This window comes from Paroedura picta, chromosome 3 (assembly GCF_049243985.1).
Source record: "Paroedura picta isolate Pp20150507F chromosome 3, Ppicta_v3.0, whole genome shotgun sequence".
Classification (NCBI taxonomy): domain Eukaryota; kingdom Metazoa; phylum Chordata; class Lepidosauria; order Squamata; family Gekkonidae; genus Paroedura; species Paroedura picta.
The window spans coordinates 13,285,615-13,303,701 of record NC_135371.1 but is presented as its reverse complement, the minus strand read 5'-3'; the positions used below and the strand labels follow the sequence as shown (position 1 = coordinate 13,303,701).

The 18,087-nt window shown below is 48.1% G+C and overlaps 2 protein-coding genes and 1 long non-coding RNA gene across 3 annotated transcripts; 2 read left to right on the top strand and 1 right to left on the bottom strand.

Moving 5' to 3' along the window:
- Positions 1–1,926: 1,926 nt before the first annotated feature.
- LOC143834531 (uncharacterized) lies at positions 1,927–9,568 on the bottom strand. The gene is made up of 4 exons (XR_013229802.1): positions 9,434–9,568; positions 8,567–8,726; positions 4,988–5,175; positions 1,927–2,284 (listed from the first exon to the last, which is right to left on the bottom strand). It is a non-coding gene; the product is annotated as an uncharacterized LOC143834531 (long non-coding RNA).
- LOC143834530 (uncharacterized) lies at positions 5,608–7,773 on the top strand. Its single transcript, XM_077331347.1, has 3 exons — positions 5,608–5,828; positions 7,042–7,158; positions 7,569–7,773. The coding sequence occupies exons 1-3, from the start codon at positions 5,738–5,740 to the stop codon at positions 7,709–7,711; spliced, it is 351 nt and encodes a 116-aa protein (XP_077187462.1). The 5' UTR covers positions 5,608–5,737; the 3' UTR covers positions 7,712–7,773.
- Positions 9,569–12,349: 2,781 nt separating the features above from the next.
- LOC143834529 (uncharacterized) lies at positions 12,350–16,278 on the top strand. The gene is made up of 3 exons (XM_077331346.1): positions 12,350–12,530; positions 14,502–14,618; positions 15,029–16,278. Exons 1-3 carry the CDS (start codon positions 12,440–12,442, stop codon positions 15,169–15,171), a joined length of 351 nt encoding a protein of 116 aa, XP_077187461.1. The 5' UTR covers positions 12,350–12,439; the 3' UTR covers positions 15,172–16,278.
- The last annotated feature ends 1,809 nt before the right edge of the window (positions 16,279–18,087 follow it).

Here is an 18,087-nt window from a genome sequence, read left to right as displayed (position 1 = left end):
AGGGAAAATAAACCAGCAAACGGGGCCGTGACTATCTAGCCTCTGCTTAGAAACTTCCAAAGAAGAGAATTCATGAAGCACACATAATATATCTGGTCTCCTTTCGCCAGATTAGCTGGCAAGCAGCGGAAATCGCTGGCCAGATTCTGCAGCGTAATCTCTACAGATGGCAGGAAGGGTCATCAGTTCAGCTTTCAGGTCCAGCGAATTCATTCAAGTGACTGAAGGAGCCAATCAGGTCCCTCCTGGCCTTATAAAACAGCTCGTTCTTGACTGATCTTGAGTCTCTTCTGCTGCCAGCAAGCTGACCTGACTGTCCTGCGTGGCCACCGTAGACAGGGCATCAACCGATTGGCTGTTGTCTCAAGAGGGGTCGGTTCTTCTTGCCTGAAGGCTATCCAATGGGGCACAGCTTCCTTGTGGGGTTTTGGGGGTCACACATGGCTCAGGCTTGCTTACTGACAGCCTGTGTTTTCCTCTGCCTCCAACCAGGTAAGTCTCAGCAGCAAAAAGGTAAGGCTAGAGAAACCCTGTGGCTATGAGCTCAGCAAGCCAAACTCTGTGTCCACATCAGCTTGCTCTAGCATTTCGTACAGTTGTCACCCATCATAAGTGATGTCAGGTACTGGAATGGGGTTCAGGGAAAAATGCTGACAGTAAGTGCCAGAGAGCAGTGAGGTAAGACCTCAAAGCAGGGAATGATGTGGCATTACTGGCCTCGAATTTGATTAAAAGTAGGCCCCCTACCCCCGCCCCCCACAGAATCATAGAATTGGAAGGGACCTCCTGGGTCATCTAGTCCAACCCCCTGCACTATGCAGGACACTCCCACCCTATCGCTCATCCACTGTAACCTGCCACCCCCTTGAACCGTCACGGAATCTTCACCCCCTTGAACCTTCACACCTTCACAGCCGACTTGAGGAGTCCTGTAGGAGGGGATGTATGGGAATGCCCATATGCTTATATTCAAGTGAGTAGCCGTGTTGGTCTGGAGTAGCACAATAAAACCAGAGTCCAGTTGCACCTTTAAGACCAACAAAAATGTGAGCTTTGGAGTGCAAGCCCTCTTCCTCAGATTAAGAACTCCCTGCATAAGGTCGGCAGCAGCAGCAGAAGACGGGCTGGTGGCTGAAGGCTCTCCCAGCATTCAGGCCTTGAGTCACCAGCCCCATCTGCTGCTTCTGCTGCCACCAAGCCCATGCAGGGAGTTCTTAGTCTGAGGAAGAGTGCTTGCACTCAAAAGCTCATGCCTTGAATAAATCTTTGTTGGTCTTACAGGTGCTACTGGACTCTGATTTCATATTGCTATAGGATGCTTAGGGTTGATCCTGCGTTGAGCAGGGGGTTGGACTAGATGGCCTGTATGGCCCCTTCCAACTCTATGTTTCTAGGATTCATATCCTTATATTGTTACTGCAATCTGTCCCCGGTTGCCCAAGTGAGAATTCCAATTGATTATGAAACACAACCCCTTCCTCCTATTAACCTGCATTTCTGGAAGACAAAGGACCCGTGTCAGCAGGACAATAAAGAACCCAGATGAGCTTTCACACAAACTGGGGCTGCCGATCTATCCCTGTTCTTAAGTAAGAGAAAAATGACTCCTCAATGCAATATAAATCGTCCGGATGACACTGACAAACCATGCCCTCCTTGACCTCAACATGATGGTTTCTGAAGTCCTCATTTCTGTGTTTGACAGTCACTGCTATTAAGTGCAAGTCCTGCGCTATGGAGAAACCAGGCCAGCCTTGCCTCCCTCTAGGGAAGACGTGCGAAAGGAAGGGGGCCGTCTGCATGGCCTGGAATATCTATTCAGGTAGGAATCTTCCCTGCTGTGCATTCGCTCTGCTTTGGCTCACTGTGGTGTAAACGGAAAGGAGCTTGCATTTTTATTTTATTTTACTTTATTTATTGCTTAGATTTGTTTCCCAGAAAAACTGTCTCGCGGTGGGTTACGATAGTAAAAACATAGAAATCCCCACGTGAGACTCGGTGCTTGCATAGGGGATAGCTTTACCTTTATCTTATTCCAAACAGGGGAAAACGACATTTAGGGACTCTGTTGCTTTGCCTTCCCTTTTCACTCCGGGCCCTTAGCCTCTCTCTTGCTAGAAGAGATCCTGCCTGTGCTCCCGCAAATGGGCATGTTTCCTCTCGAAATGATGGGTATTTCTGCAGTTAACATCAGTGGTAACGCCAAGCTGCCCCTTGTCTTCCCCACTCTAGGTAACGTCTTGGAATGGAAAGTGCTGAGCTGCTATGTTGACACTGTGAAGATCTGTGGAAAGAAAGGGATAATGCCCAGAAGCAGACAGCGCTATGAACATGTCTGCTGCTCCAATGAAGATTTCTGCAGCAATAATTTGTAGCTGCATTGAGACTGTGAATGAAGGCAGATGTCATGTTAAGAAGACTCGTCTCCCCATTTTGGGCTGCAATTTGTAGTTTGGACTGAATTTTGGATCAGATCTTCTTTGGCTGTCCCTGCGTTTACGGTGTGTCCCTAAATTGGATGGCCCAGGCTAGCCTGTTCTCCTCCAATCTTGGGAGCTCAGAATATTGGCCCTAGTTGGTACTTGGAGGTCCTTCAGACAAACCATCTCGTCTGTGGCCTGGAGAACCCTCCAGGGTCACGATAAGCCAACCATGACTTCAGGGCTCTTTCAGCCACCATCCTCCAGATGGACAGTCCTCTCTCCTGCTTTTCACAAAAGGACCAACTGCAGACATTGCTAATTAATGTCTATTCATCCGGTCCATCGTACTCTTTTCTCCTTCCCTCAAAATAATGTTTTTCAAATCCTGCCATTGTAATTGTGTGGAGAAGTCTGTAGAAGACCATAGACATTAGTCAATCAGTGCTGTTACCTTCTCTTGGCTCCCTGTGTTGCAAACTTGTAGAAACACTCCTCCTCCTTAATATCAATTTCCCCCATGAAGTTCTTTTGGATGAGTAAAACTGAGGGCCATTTGAGCTCTGTCACACCTCAGTGGTAATGCCACACCTGCCTTCCTCCTGTCCTCCTTGAAGCTATTGACAGAGTGCCTCCCCCAGTGCTGCAAAGCCCTCATCTCTCCATCTCCCACCTGTCTGCCCCAGTCCCCTTGACCAGGTATGCCCAGAGAATTCCACAGTCAGGACTTAATTCCCAGGTATGTGCAGATTGCGGCTGTGTCCCAGAGGAGAGGGAGCTTAAGTCTCTTTGTACACACCATTCTCCTGACTCAAAACAGCTATTTGTGCAGCTGGGGAATCTTATATGTAGTGATGGGCTTCAGTAGGCCTCCCAGTGGGGCAATTAGCTCTTGGAGTGATTTCAGATAGGAGGTCCCAAACTAAATCTGGCCATCTTATGCCCAGGAATGAAGTTCTGGACATAAAACTCCTGGAGGACGTTGGCTTGGAAGGACCAAGTGGACCTGGAGGAAAATACAGCACTTTGTTTATGAACTTGTCAGCCCAAGTTGTATTTTTTGGGGTGGGGGGTGGGGAGAAGGAACAGGCTAACAGAGACATTCAAATTATTAATGGCTGTTTAGTTTAATTTCAGCACATTGTCATTCTTGCAAATAGGTGGAGGCTTGTGGGGAAAATCATGCCTGTTTTAATCTGCCTTCGTGGATTCAGTTTTCTGGTTGCTACAGAGAAATGAAGAGGGCATATTTGTACCTGAATTTTGCTCTGAATGACTGAGAAATAAAGCTTGATTGATTGAAGACAGCATCAGGAAGGCTCCTGTGCACCTTATTGGACTACAGTGGAGTCTTACCCACCTTTGAAACAAACACGTCAAAACCAAGAGCTGCATTCTCTCCCCAAAATGAATAATAGATTCATAGAATCATAGAATCATAGAATCATAGAATCATAGAGTTGGAAGGGGCCATACAGGCCATCTAGTCCAACCCCCTGCTCAACGCAGGATTAGCCCTAAGCATCCTAAAGCATCCAAGAAAAGTGTGTATCCAACCTTTGCTTGAAGACTGCCAGTGAGGGGGAGCTCACCACCTCCTTAGGCAGCCTATTCCACTGCTGAACTACTCTGACTGTGAAAAATATTTTCCTGATATCTAGCCTATATCATTGTACTTGAAGTTTAAACCCATTACTGCATGTCCTCTCCTCTGCAGCCAACGGAAACAGCCTCCTGCCCTCCTCCAAGTGACAACCTTTCAAATACTTAAAGAGGGCTATCATGTCCCCTCTCAACCTCCTTTTCTCCAGGCTGAATGAACAATTTAACAACTAAAGCAGTTGTTGGCCATTTGCTGGGCAACCCAAACTGGTCTTGAGCATCAGACGGTTTGGGGGGGCATTGCTTTAACATTCCCCCCCCCCCAATATTCAAAGCACGGCCTGGAATTGTTGAAAAATGCAATTCTCATCCTGGTCATCTATAGTTTACTGAATTGGAGCTCTGAGCACTGGATAATGCCTGTAGTACCACCGGTGACCAACCAGTGAACTTCATTCCATGTGCCTCTGCCACGACCCCGTGATACACAATGATTCCCCTTCTGCTTCTCATGGCTTACCCTTCACCAGATCTTACTTGCTGGTGTGCAGACCAGATTTCTTGAGGCAGGTGGAGTCTCTCCTTGGACCGTGTCTAGCATCCGCCAGGGAGCGCCAGATACACAGTCTGAGAGCAGTCAGTGAGCAGCTCTGCTATTCTGTGGGAAGGTGCATAAAATCCAGGGTGGGTTGGCGGATGTTTTAAAGCAGGGGTATTCAACCTGTGGTCCTCCCGATGTTCATGGACTACAATTCCCATGAGCCCCTATCAGCATTTGCTGGAAGGGGCTCATAGGAATTGTAGTCCATGAACATCTGGAGGACCACAGGTTAACTACCCCTGTTTTAAAGCACTTAAAGGGGGGGGGGAGCACTAGGGCCATTCCACACCAGGATCTATGTAGCAAATTGGTTTCGGAACGAAAAAACACCATTTTAAATAGAGGAATTCGTCGTTATGCATACCTGCCTTTGTAGTGGAATCCAGTTGCGTTTCTATTGTTTCCCACAGGTTTCCGGTGTCGGCAAAAATTGCTAGCCAGGAAGCGATATTGCCGAGCTTTGTCCCGCCTCTGGCCGTCAATCAAACGAGCAGCTAATGGGCGGCTGTTATCATGCTCCCGAAAAGCCCCTTTCCCTTTAAGGAAGGTTTTCTTTAAAAAAAACACACATACAAACGTTGCAACAAATCTGCGTTGATTCGTTGCAGCTAGCAGGTGGTGTTTGAGCTGCCGTTTCATCGTTGCCACGCTCCCCCCAGTGACCCCCCCCCCGCACGGGCGCCATTTTCGGGCGAAAATAGAGTGAAAAATAAAGGGAAAATAAACCAGCAAACGGGGCCGTGACTATCTAGCCTCTGCTTAGAAACTTCCAAAGAAGCGAATTCATGAAGCACACACAATATATCTGGTCTCCTATCGCCAGATTAGCTGGCAAGCAGCGGAAATCGCTGGCCAGATTCTGCAGCGTAATCTCTACAGATGGCAGGAAGGGTCATCAGTTCAGCTTTCAGGTCCAGCGAATTCATTCAAGTGACTGAAGGAGCCAATCAGGTCCCTCCTGGCCTTATATAACAGCTCGTTCTTGACTGATCTTGAGTCTCTTCTGCTGCCAGCAAGCTGACCTGACTGTCCTCCGTGGCCACCGTAGACAGGGCATCAACCGATTGGCTGTTGTCTCAAGAGGGGTCGGTTCTTCTTGCCTGAAGGCTATCCAATGGGGCACAGCTTCCTTGTGGGGTTTTGGGGGTCACACATGGCTCAGGCTTGCTTACTGACAGCCTGTGTTTTCCTCTGCCTCCAACCAGGTAAGTCTCAGCAGCAAAAAGGTAAGGCTAGAGAAACCCTGTGGCTATGAGCTCAGCAAGCCAAACTCTGTGTCCACATCAGCTTGCTCTAGCATTTCGTACAGTTGTCACCCATCATAAGTGATGTCAGGTACTGGAATGGGGCTCAGGGAAAAATGCTGACAGTAAGTGCCAGAGAGCAGTGAGGTAAGACCTCAAAGCAGGGAATGATGTGGCATTACTGGCCTCGAATTTGATTAAAAGTAGGCCCGCTACCCCCTCCCCCCACAGAATCATAGAACTGGAAGGGACCTCCTGGGTCATCTAGTCCAACCCCCTGCACTATGCAGGACACTCCCACCCTATCGCTCATCCACTGTAACCTGCCACCCCCTTGAACCGTCACGGAATCTTCACCCCCTTGAACCTTCACACCTTCACAGCCGACTTGAGGAGTCCTGTAGGAGGGGATGTATGGGAATGCCCATATGCTTATATTCAAGTGAGTAGCCGTGTTGGTCTGGAGTAGCACAATAAAACCAGAGTCCAGTTGCACCTTTAAGACGAACAAAAATGTGAGCTTTGGAGTGCAAGCACCCTTCCTCAGACTAAGAACTCCCTGCATAAGGTCGGCAGCAGCAGCAGAAGACGGGCTGGTGGCTGAAGGCTCTCCCAGCATTCAGGCCTTGAGTCACCAGCCCCATCTGCTGCTTCTGCTGCCACCAAGCCCATGCAGGGAGTTCTTAGTCTGAGGAAGAGTGCTTGCACTCAAAAGCTCATGCCTTGAATAAATCTTTGTTGGTCTTACAGGTGCTACTGGACTCTGATTTCATATTGCTATAGGATGCTTAGGGTTGATCCTGCGTTGAGCAGGGGGTTGGACTAGATGGCCTGTATGGCCCCTTCCAACTCTATGTTTCTAGGATTCATATCCTTATATTGTTACTGCAATCTGTCCCCGGTTGCCCAAGTGAGAATTCCAATTGATTATGAAACACAACCCCTTCCTCCTATTAACCTGCATTTCTGGAAGACAAAGGACCCGTGTCAGCAGGACAATAAAGAACCCAGATGAGCTTTCACACAATTGGGGGCTGCCGATCTATCCCTGTTCTTAAGTAAGAGAGAAATGACTCCTCAATGCAATATCAATCGTCCTGATGACACTGACAAACCATGCCCTCCTTGACCTCAACATGATGGTTTCTGAAGTCCTCATTTCTGTGTTTGACAGTCACTGCTATTAAATGCAAGTCCTGCACTGTGGAGAAACCAGGCCGGCCTTGCCTCCCTCCAGGGAAGACGTGCCAAATGAAGGGGGCCGTCTGCATGGCCACGAACTTCTATTCAGGTAGGAATCTTTCCTGCTGTGCATTCGCTCTGCTTTGGCTCACTGTGGTGTAAACGGAAAGGAGCTTGCATTTTTATTTTATTTTACTTTATTTATTGCTTAGATTTATTTCCCAGAAAAACTGTCTCGCGGTGGGTTACGATAGTAAAAACATAGAAATCCCCACGTGAGACTCGGTGCTTGCATAGGGGATAGCTTTACCTTTATCTTATTCCAAACAGGGAAAAATGACATTTAGGGACTCTGTTGCATTGCCTTCCCTTTTCACTCCAGGCCCTTAGCCTCTCTCTTGCTAGAAGAGATCCTGCCTGTGCTCCCGCAAATGGGCATGTTTCCTCTCGAAATGATGGGTATTTCTGCAGTTAACATCAGTGGTAACGCCAAGCTGCCCCTTGTCTTCCCCACTCTAGGTAACGTCTTGGAAAGGAAAGTGCTGAGCTGCTATGTTGACAATTTGAAGACCTGTGGAACGAAAAGGATACTGCCCACGAATGGACAGCGCTACGAATATCTCTGCTGCTCTAATAAAGATTTCTGCAGCAATAATTTTTAGCTGCATTGAGACTGTGAATGAAGGCAGATGACATGTTAAGAAGATGCGTCTCCCCATTTTGGGCTGCAATTTGTAGTTTGGACTGAATTTTGGATCAGATCTTCTTTGGCTGTCCCTGCGTTTACGGTGTGTCCCTAAATTGGATGGGCCAGGCTAGCCTGTTCTCCTCCAATCTTGGGAGCTCAGAATATTGGCCCTAGTTGGTACTTGGAGGTCCTTCAGGCAAACCATCTCGTCTGTGGCCTGGAGAATCCTCCAGGGTCACGATAAGCCACCATCCTCCAGATGGACAGTCCTCTCTCCTGCTTTTCACAAAAGGACCAACTGCAGACATTGCTAATTAATGTCTATTCATCCGGTCCATCGTACTCTTTTCTCCTTCCCTCAAAATAATGTTTTTCAAATCCTGCCATTGTAATTGTGTGGAGAAGGCTGTAGAAGACCATAGACATGAGTCAATCAGTGCTGTTATCTTCTCTTGGCTCCCTGTGTTGCAAACTTGTAGAAACACTCCTCCTCCTTAATATCAATTTCCCCCATGAAGTTCTTTTGGATGAGTAAAACTGAGGCCCATTTGAGATCTGCCACACCTCAGTGGTAATGCCACACCTGCCTTCCTCCTGTCCTCCTCGAAACTATTGACAGAGTGCCTCCCCCTGTGCTGCATCTCTCCATCTCCCACCTGTCTGCCCCAGTCCCCTTGACCAGATATGCCCAGAGAATTCCACAGTCAGGACTTAATTCCCAGGTATGAGCAGATTGCGGCTGTGTCCCAGAGGAGAGGGAGCTTAAGTCTCTCTGTACACACCACTTTCCTCACCCAAAACAGCTATTTGTGCAGCTGGGGAAACTTACATGTAGTGATGGGCTTCAGTAGGCCTCCCAGTGGGGCAATTAGCTCTTGGAGTGATTTCAGATAGGAGGTCCCAAACTAAATCTGGCCATCTTATGCCCAGGAATGAAGTTCTGGACATAAAACTCCTGGAGGACGTTGGCTTGGAAGGACCAAGTGGACCTGGAGGAAAATACAGCACTTTGTTTATGAACTTGTCAGCCCAAGTTGTATTTTTGGGGGGGTGGGGTGGGGAGAAGGAACAGGCTAACAGAGGCATTCAAATTATTAATGGCTGTTTAGTTTAATTTCAGCACATTGTCATTCTTCCAAATAGGTAGAGGCTTGTGGGGAAAACCATGCCTGTTTTAATCTGCCTTCGTGGATTCAATTTTCTGGTGGCTACAGAGAAATAAAGAGGGCATATTTGTACCTGAATTTTGGTCTGAATGACTGTGAAATAAAGCTTGATTGATTGAAGACAGCATATCAGGCAGGCTTCTGTGCACCTTATTGTACTACAGTGGAGTCTTACCCACCTTTGAAACAAACACGTCAAAACCAAGAGCTGCATTCTCTCCTCAAAATTAACAATTTAACAACTAAAGCAGTTGTTGGTCATTTGCTGGGCAACCTAAACTGGTCTTGAGCATCAGAGGGTTTGGGGGGGGGTTGCTTTAAATCCCCCCCCCCTAGTATTCAAAGCATAGCCTGGAATTGTTGGAAAATGCAATTCTCATCCTGGTCATCTACAGTTTCCTGAATTGGAGCTCTGAGCACTGGATAATGCCTGTAGTACAACCGATGACCAACCAGTGAACTTCATTCCATGTGCCTCTGCCACGACCCCGTGATACACAATGATTCCCCTTCTGCTTCTCATGGCTTACCCTTCACCAGATCTGAATTGCTGGTGTGCAGACCAGATTTCTTGAGGCAGGTGGAGTCTCTCCTTGGACTGTGTCTAGCATCTGCCAGGGAGCGCCAGACACACAGTCTGAGAACAGGAGGGCCAGCAAGTTCCACTCCAGTGATCTTTGGATTGCTCCAGTGAGCAGCTCTGCTATTCTGTGGGAAGGTGCAGAAAATCCAGGGTGGGTTGGAGGATGTTTTAAAGCAGGGGTATTCAACCTGTGGTCCTCTAGATGTTCATGGACTACAATTCCCATGAGCCCCTGCCAGCATTTGCTGGCAGGGGCTCTTGGGAATTGTAAGTCCATGAAGATCTGGAGGACCACAGGTTGACTACCCCTGTTTTAAAGCACTTTAAAGGGGGGGAGCACTAGAAAACAGCAGGAAGGCAATTCCTTGTGCACCAATCCTGACTTGTATCCATTCCATGTGGTAGTATATTTTCCAGTTGCTTTTGAGCTACTTGCAAAAGTTAAAATACAGCGCAGACACACATCTAACTGGTCCCTTGGATAACAATCATCTTTCTGAATAGCGTATGATGACCTTTTCAATGTGTTCTTATGGGGCTTCCTCGAGTTCAAATGCGTGCTAACTCGAAGTCTTCCCTGTGTCACAAAGCCCTGATCCCCCATCCTCTTCCTCCTCCCAGTTTAGAGAATAAGTTTTGAAGCATATTTAACAACAATCTCAATCCCAGTTTGGAGTAGTGGTTAGGAGTGCGGATTTGTAATCTGGCGAGCTGGGTTTGATTCCCCGCTCCTGCCCCACATGCAGCCAGCTGGGTGACCATGGGCTCCCCACAGCACGGAGAAAGCTGTTGTGACCAAGCAGTGATATCTGGGCTCGCTCAGCCTCACCTCCCTCACAGGGTGTCTGTTGTGAGGAGAGGAAAGGGAAGGTGACTGTAAGCCGCTTTGAGACTCCTTCGGGGAGAGAAAAGCAGCATATAAGAACCAACTCTTCTTCAGTAATATCAGGGCTCTCTCAGCCTCACCTCCCTCACAGGGTGTCTGTTGTGGGGAGAGGAAAGGGAAGGCAACTGTAAGCCGCTTTGAGACTCCTTCGGGGAGAGAAAAGCAGCATATAAGAACCAACTCTTCTTCTTCAGTAATATCAGGGCTCTCTCAGCCTCACCTCCCTCACAGGGTGTCTGTTGTGGGGAGAGGAAAGGGAAGGCAACTGTAAGCCGCTTTGAGACTCCTTCGGGGAGAGAAAAGCAGCATATAAGAACCAGCTCTTCTTCTTCAGTAATATCAGGGCTCTCTCAGCCTCACCTCCCTCACAGGGGGTCTGTTGTGGGGAGAGGAAAGGGAAGGCGACTGTAAGCCGCTTTGAGACTCCTTCGGGGAGAGAAAAGCAGCATATAAGAACCAACTCTTCTTCTAATTAACTACATCCCCACCATCTGCTGATCTGCTTTACGGAAGGAATCTTTGAAAGGGACATAAGTGGCCATGGAGCGGAACATTTGGGAACGGCCTGATAAGGAGATGGGAACTTGCAGGGCCAGCAGCCAAGCGCTCCAAACCAGGATGCCCACATGAGCCCAGCAGGAGATGGAGCTGATTACAGAGAGATCTATCCATGTCCATCCAAGGCTCCTTCCGCCTAAGGACACAGTAGCCTTTAAAGCTGTGTATGCCTGTGGCCTCTGATCTGGAATAGGCACATCAGGTAGAGATTCCTAAAAACCCCCACAAAACCGGAAGAGAGGTGCTGTGTGGAAGCGACCCCTCTAGAGGTCTGTGTTGAGCTTCAGAAGTCATAGCACAACCAATGACATATAAGCCGAAGCTGTTTGTGCCAGAATTCTGAGGTGCTTGGCTGGACCTTTCAGCCACACCGTTCTTTGTGCAATAAAATGTGAGTCCAGTGGCACCTTTAAGACCAACAAAGATTTATTCCAGGCGTGAGCTTTAGAGTGCATGCGCTCTTCCTCAGACTATGAGCTGGCCATCATGACAGTGGGAATATATAAGCAAAAGTTAATCCTGTTACATTAGTAAACTGTGTCACAGCATCCACACACAGACACATGATAATTCCCTGCCAAACCAGCCAATCAGACCCCTCGAACCCATTTGTAGGTTACAAAGACATGTCAGAAATAAAACTGTCAAAGTGTGCCTATGCGCCCGCCTTGAATAAATCTTTGTTGGCCTTACAGGTGCCACTGGACTCTGATTTTCTTGTGCTCCTTCAGACCAACACGGCTACTCATTTGAACAGATCTTTGTAGCCTTCCTAAGGAGCGGGTGAACCTTCAGTGCATTCTGTCACCAGGATATGAAGACCTAGAAGCACAGAATAGAATCAGAGTGTTGGAGGGAAACTCCAGGGTCAAGTAGTCCAACCCCCACAGAATGCAGGAAATTCACAACTACCTGCCCACCCACAGTGACCCCAGTTTCATGCCCAAGTGATTCCCCCACCAAAAATCTTCAGAATCCAGCCTGGCCTGGAGGAAATGCACCTACCATCCCATAGTGGCGACCAGCAATTCCCTGGGTATGCAAAGAAAAGACCACAAGAGACACAGTGAAACATCCCTTCCTGCCCACCCACTCACAATCTGCCGAAGTTCAAAAAAATCAGCATTTCTGTCAGATGACTATCTAGCCTCTGCTTAAAAACTTTCAAAGAAGAGAATTCATGAAGCACACACAATATATCTGGTCTCCTATCGCCAGATTAGCTGGCAAGCAGCGGAAATCGCTGGCCAGATTCTGCAGCGTAATCTCTACAGATGGCTGGAAGGGTCATCAGTTCAGCTTTCAGGTCCAGCGAATTCATTCAAGTGACTGAAGGAGCCAATCAGGTCCCTCCTGGCCTTATAAAACAGCTGGTTCTTGACTGATCTTGAGTCTCTTCTGCTGCCAGCAAGCTGACCTGACTGTCCTGTGTGGCCACCGTAGACAGGGCATCAACCGGTTGGCTGTTGTCTCAAGAGGGGTCGGTTCTTCTTGCCTGAAGGCTATCCAATGGGGCACAGCTTCCTTGTGGGGTTTTGGGGGTCACACATGGCTCAGGCTTGCTTACTGACAGCCTGTGTTTTCCTCTGCCTCCAACCAGGTAAGTCTCAGCGGCAAAAAGTTAAGGCTAGAGAAACCCTGTGGCTATGAGCTCAGCAAGCCAAACTCTGTGTCCACATCAGCTTGCTCTAGCATTTTGTACAGTTGTCACCCATCATAGGAGGGGATGTATGGGAATGCCCATATGCTTATATTCAAATGAGTAGCCGTGTTGGTCTGGAGCTGCACAATAAAACCAGAGTCCAGTTGCACCTTTAAGACCAACAAAAATGTGAGCTTTGGAGTGCAAGCACTCTTCCTCAGACTAAGGGGCTTTTCGCACGCCTTCAAAATCCCACAATGGTTGCCAATTGAAAACGCTACTGATTTGCCGTTATGTACAACGTCATTGACAATCTGCCACACACCTGAAAACGATCTGCAAAAAGCCCTTCCTTGTAGCGCTTTCAGGGGAATCCCCAAAAGTGGATTCACCCTCCGGAAAGCGATATACTCCTGCAACCAATCTGCAACACTAGCGAAAAAGACCTGTGCGTTAACATTGTTGCGGTTTCTACAAAGTCCTTCCCCTTGGTTCTCTCCTCTGATCTTCCGGCGAAGCGATCGCCATTTTTTTTTTCTCCGAGCGAGCGGGGATAAACGCACCAGCAAGCCAGCGAGCCTTTAGAGGCTTCCCCGGCTTCAGTCCCTCCCCTTCAGTCACTAAGCACAAACAAGAGAAGCCCGTTTGCTGATGTATTTTCCCTTTATTTTTGACACATTTATTCAGCCGAAAATCGGGCCCGTGAGGGGGGTTTCACTCGGAGGGAGCGTGGCAACGAATAAATGACAGCTCAAACACACCAGGCAGCTGGATGGGTCTCTCCGTTGCAACGAATCAACACAGATTCGTTGCAATGGGTCTGTTTTTTTTTTTTTTTAAACTTTCTTAAAGGGAAAGGGGCTGTTTGGAAGCATGCTAACGGCTGCCCATTGGATTTTCAGCCGAAAATCGGGCCCGTGGGAGGGGGGGGGATTTTTTTTTTCACTCGGAGGGAGCGTGGCAACGAATAAATGACAGCTCAAACACACCAGGCAGCTGGATGGGTCTCTCCGTTGCAACGAATCAACACAGATTCGTTGCAATGGGTCTGGTTTTTTTTTTTTTTTAACTTTCTAAAAGGGAAAGGGGCTGTTTGAGAGCATGCTAACGGCTGCCCATTGGCTGCTTGACGGCCAGGGGCGGGACGAGCTTGGCAAGAGCGCTTCCTTTCTAGCGATTTTTGCCGAGACCGGAAGCCTGTGGGAAACGCTACAAAACGCAACTGGATTCCACTACAAAGGCAGGTATGCATAACGACGAATTCCACTATTTTAAATGGCGATTTTTCATTCAGCAACCAATTTGCTACAAAGATCCCGGTGCGAAAAGCCCCTAAGAACTCCCTGCATAAGGTCGGCAGCAGCAGCAGAAGACGGGCTGGTGGCTCTAAGGCTTTCCCTGCATTCGGGCCTTGAGTCACCAGCCCCATCTGCTGCTTCTGCTGCCACCAAGCCCATGCAGGGAGTTCTTAGTCTGAGGAAGTTCTTAGTCTGATTTCATATTGCTTTAGGATGCTTAGGGCTGATCCTGCGTTGAGCAGGGGGTTGGACTAGATGGCCTGTATGGCCCCTACCAACTCTATGATTCTAGGATTCATGTCCTTATATTGTTACTGCAATCTGTCCCCGGTTGCCCAAGTCAGAATTCCAATTGATTATGAAACACAACCCCTTCCTCCTATTAACCTGCATTTCTGGAAGACAAAGGACCCGTTTAGTCAGGGTTACAGTCCCCTGGGAATGTCAGGAGGACAATAAAGGACCCAGATGAGCTTTCACACAATCGGGGGCTGCCGATCTATCCCTGTTCTTAAGTAAGAGAGAAATGACTCCTCAATGCAATATCAATCGTCCGGATGACACTGACACACCATGCCCTCCTTGACCTCAACATGATGGTTTCTGAAGTCCTCATTTCTGTGTTTGACAGTCACTGCTATTAAGTGCAAATCCTGCACTGTGGAGAAACCAGGCCAGCCTTGCATCCCTATAGGGAAGACGTGCCAAATGAACGGGGCCGTCTGCATGGCCATGAAGTTCTATTCAGGTAGGAATCTTCCCTGCTGTGCATTCGCTCTGCTTTGGCTCACTGTGGTGTAAACGGAAAGGAGCTTGCATTTTTATTTTATTTTACTTTATTTATTGCTTAGATTTATTTCCCGGAAAAACTGTCTCGCGGTGGGTTACGATAGTAAAAACATAGAAATCCCCACGTGAGACTCGGTGCTTGCATAGGGGATAGCTTTACCTTTATCTTATTCCAAACAGGGAAAAATGACATTTAGGGACTCTGTTGCATTGCCTTCCCTTTTCACTCCGGGCCCTTAGCCTCTCTCTTGCTAGAAGAGATCCTGCCTGTGCTCCCGCAAATGGGCATGTTTCCTCTTGAAATGATGGGTATTTCTGCAGTTAACATCAGTGGTAACGCCAAGCTGCCCCTTGTCTTCCCCACTCTAGGTAACGTCTTGGAAAGGAAAGTGCTGAGTTGCTTTGTTGACACTGTGAGGACCTGTGGAAAGAAAGGGATACTGCCCACGAGCGGACAGCGCTACGAACATGTCTGCTGCTCCAATAAAGATTACTGCAACAATAATTTGTAGCTGCATTGAGACTGTGAATGAAGGCAGATGTCGTGTTAAGAAGACGCGTCTCCCCATTTTGGGCTGCAATTTGTAGTTTGTTTTTAGGGTATATACTGGTCAACTGAATTTTGGATCAGATCTTCTTTGGCTGTCCCTGCGTTTACGGTGTGTCCCTAAATTGGCTGGCCCAGGCTAGCCTGTTCTCCTCCAATCTTGGGAGCTCAGAATATTGGCCCTAGTTGGTACTTGGAGGTCCTTCAGGCAAAACATCTCGTCTGTGGCCTGGAGAACCCTCCAGGGTCACGATAAGCCAACCGTGACTTCAGGGCTCTTTCAGCCACCATCCTCCAGATGGACAGTCCTCACTCCTGCTTTTCACAAAAGGACCAACTGCAGACATTGCTAATTAATGTCTATTCATCCGGTCCATCGTACTCTTTTCTCCTTCCCTCAAAATAATGTTTTTCAAATCCTGCCATTGTAATTGTGTGGAGAAGGCTGTAGAAGACCATAGACATGAGTCAATCAGTGCTGTTATCTTCTCTTGGCTCCCTGTGTTGCAAACTTGTAGAAACACTCCTCCTCCTTAATATCAATTTCCCCCACGAAGGTCTTTTGGATGAGTAAAACTGAGGCCCATTTGAGATCTGCCACACCTCAGTGGTAATGCCACACCTGCCTTCCTCCTGTCCTCCTCGAAACTATTGACAGAGTGCCTCCCCCTGTGCTGCAAAGCCCTCATCTCTCCATCTCCCACCTGTCTGCCCCAGTCCCCTTGACCAGGTATGCCCAGAGAATTCCACGGTCAGGACTTAATTCCCAGGTATGTGCAGATTGCGGCTGTGTCCCAGAGGAGAGGGAGCTTACGTCTCTCTGTACACACCACTTTCCTGACCCAAAACAGCTATTTGTGCAGCTGGGGAAACTTACATGTAGAGATGGACTTCAGTAGGCCTCCCAGTGGGGCAATTAGCTCTTGGAGTGATTTCAGATAGGAGGTCCCAAACTAAATCTGGCCATCTTATGCCCAGGAATGAAGTTCTGGACATAAAACTCCTGGAGGACGTTGGCTTGAAAGGACCAAGTGGACATGGAGGAAAATACAGCACTTTGTTTATGAACTTGTCAGCCCAAGTTGTATTTTTGGGGGGGTGGGGTGGGGAGAAGGAACAGGCTAACAGAGGCATTCAAATTATTAATGGCTGTTTAGTTTAATTTCAGCACATTGTCATTCTTGCAAATAGGTAGAGGCTTGTGGGGAAAACCATGCCTGTTTTAATCTGCCTTCGTGGATTCAATTTTCTGGTGGCTACAGAGAAATAAAGAGGGCATATTTGTACCTGAATTTTGGTCTGAATGACTGTGAAATAAAGCTTGATTGATTGAAGACAGCATATCAGGCAGGCTTCTGTGCACCTTATTGTACTACAGTGGAGTCTTACCCACCTTTGAAACAAACACGTCAAAACCAAGAGCTGCATTCTCTCCTCAAAATTAACAATTTAACAACTAAAGCAGTTGTTGGTCATTTGCTGGGCAACCTAAACTGGTCTTGAGCATCAGAGGGTTTGGGGGGGGGGGTTGCTTTAAATCCCCCCCCCCTAGTATTCAAAGCATAGCCTGGAATTGTTGGAAAATGCAATTCTCATCCTGGTCATCTACAGTTTCCTGAATTGGAGCTCTGAGCACTGGATAATGCCTGTAGTACAACCGATGACCAACCAGTGAACTTCATTCCATGTGCCTCTGCCACGACCCCGTGATACACAATGATTCCCCTTCTGCTTCTCATGGCTTACCCTTCACCAGATCTGAATTGCTGGTGTGCAGACCAGATTTCTTGAGGCAGGTGGAGTCTCTCCTTGGACTGTGTCTAGCATCTGCCAGGGAGCGCCAGACACACAGTCTGAGAACAGGAGGGCCAGCAAGTTCCAGTCCAGTGATCTTTGGATTGCTCCAGTGAGCAGCTCTGCTATTCTGTGGGAAGGTGCAGAAAATCCAGGGTGGGTTGGAGGATGTTTTAAAGCAGGGGTATTCAACCTGTGGTCCTCTAGATGTTCATGGACTATAATTCCCATGAGCCCCTGCCAGCATTTGCTGGCAGGGGCTCATGGGAATTGTAAGTCCATGAATATCTGGAGGACCACAGGTTGACTACCCCTGTTTTAAAGCACTTAAAGGGGGGGGAGCACTAGAAAACAGCAGGAAGGCAATTCCTTGTGCACCTATCCTGCCTTGTATCCATTCCATGTGGTCAGTATATTTTCCAGTTGCTTTTGAGCTACTTGCAAAAGTTAAAATACAGCGCAGACACACATCTAACTGGTCCCTTGGATAACAATCTTTTTTTCTGAATAGCGTATGATGACCTTTTCAATGTGTTCTTATGGGGCTTCCTCGAGTTCAAATGCGTGCTAACTCGAAGTCTTCCCTGAGTCACAAAGCCCTGATCCCCCATCCTCTTCCTCCTCCCAGTTTAGAGAATAAGTTTTGAAGCATGATTAACAACAATCTCAATCCCAGTTTGGTGTAGTGGTTAGGAGTGCGGATTTGTAATCTGGCGAGCTGGGTTTGATTCCCCGCTCCTGCCCCACATGCAGCCAGCTGGGTGACCATGGGCTCCCCACAGCACGGAGAAAGCTGTTGTGACCAAGCAGTGATATCTGGGCTCGCTCAGCCTCACCTCCCTCAGAGGGTGTCTGTTGTGGGGGGAGGAAAGGGAAGGTGACTGTAAGCCGCTTTGAGACTCCTTCAGGGAGAGAAAAGCAGCATATAAGAACCAACTCTTCTTCTTCAGTAATCTCAGGGCTCCCTCAGCCTCACCTCCCTCACAAGGTGTCTGTTGTGGGGAGAGGAAAGGGAAGGCAACTGTAAGCCGCTTTGAGACTCCTTCGGGGAGAGAAAAGCAGCATATAAGAACCAACTCTTCTTCTT

Excerpts from the sequence above, each read along its gene's own strand:
- LOC143834530 (XM_077331347.1), top strand. The coding sequence starts at position 5,738 with ATGGGGCACAGCTTCCTTGTGGGGTTTTGGGGGTCACACATGGCTCAG. Across the intron at positions 5,829-7,041 it reads TTTCCTCTGCCTCCAACCAG|TCACTGCTATTAAATGCAAG; the intron begins GTAAGTCTCAGC and ends TGTGTTTGACAG. Across the intron at positions 7,159-7,568 it reads GGCCACGAACTTCTATTCAG|GTAACGTCTTGGAAAGGAAA; the intron begins GTAGGAATCTTT and ends TCCCCACTCTAG.
- LOC143834529 (XM_077331346.1), top strand. The coding sequence starts at position 12,440 with ATGGGGCACAGCTTCCTTGTGGGGTTTTGGGGGTCACACATGGCTCAG. Across the intron at positions 12,531-14,501 it reads TTTCCTCTGCCTCCAACCAG|TCACTGCTATTAAGTGCAAA; the intron begins GTAAGTCTCAGC and ends TGTGTTTGACAG. Across the intron at positions 14,619-15,028 it reads GGCCATGAAGTTCTATTCAG|GTAACGTCTTGGAAAGGAAA; the intron begins GTAGGAATCTTC and ends TCCCCACTCTAG.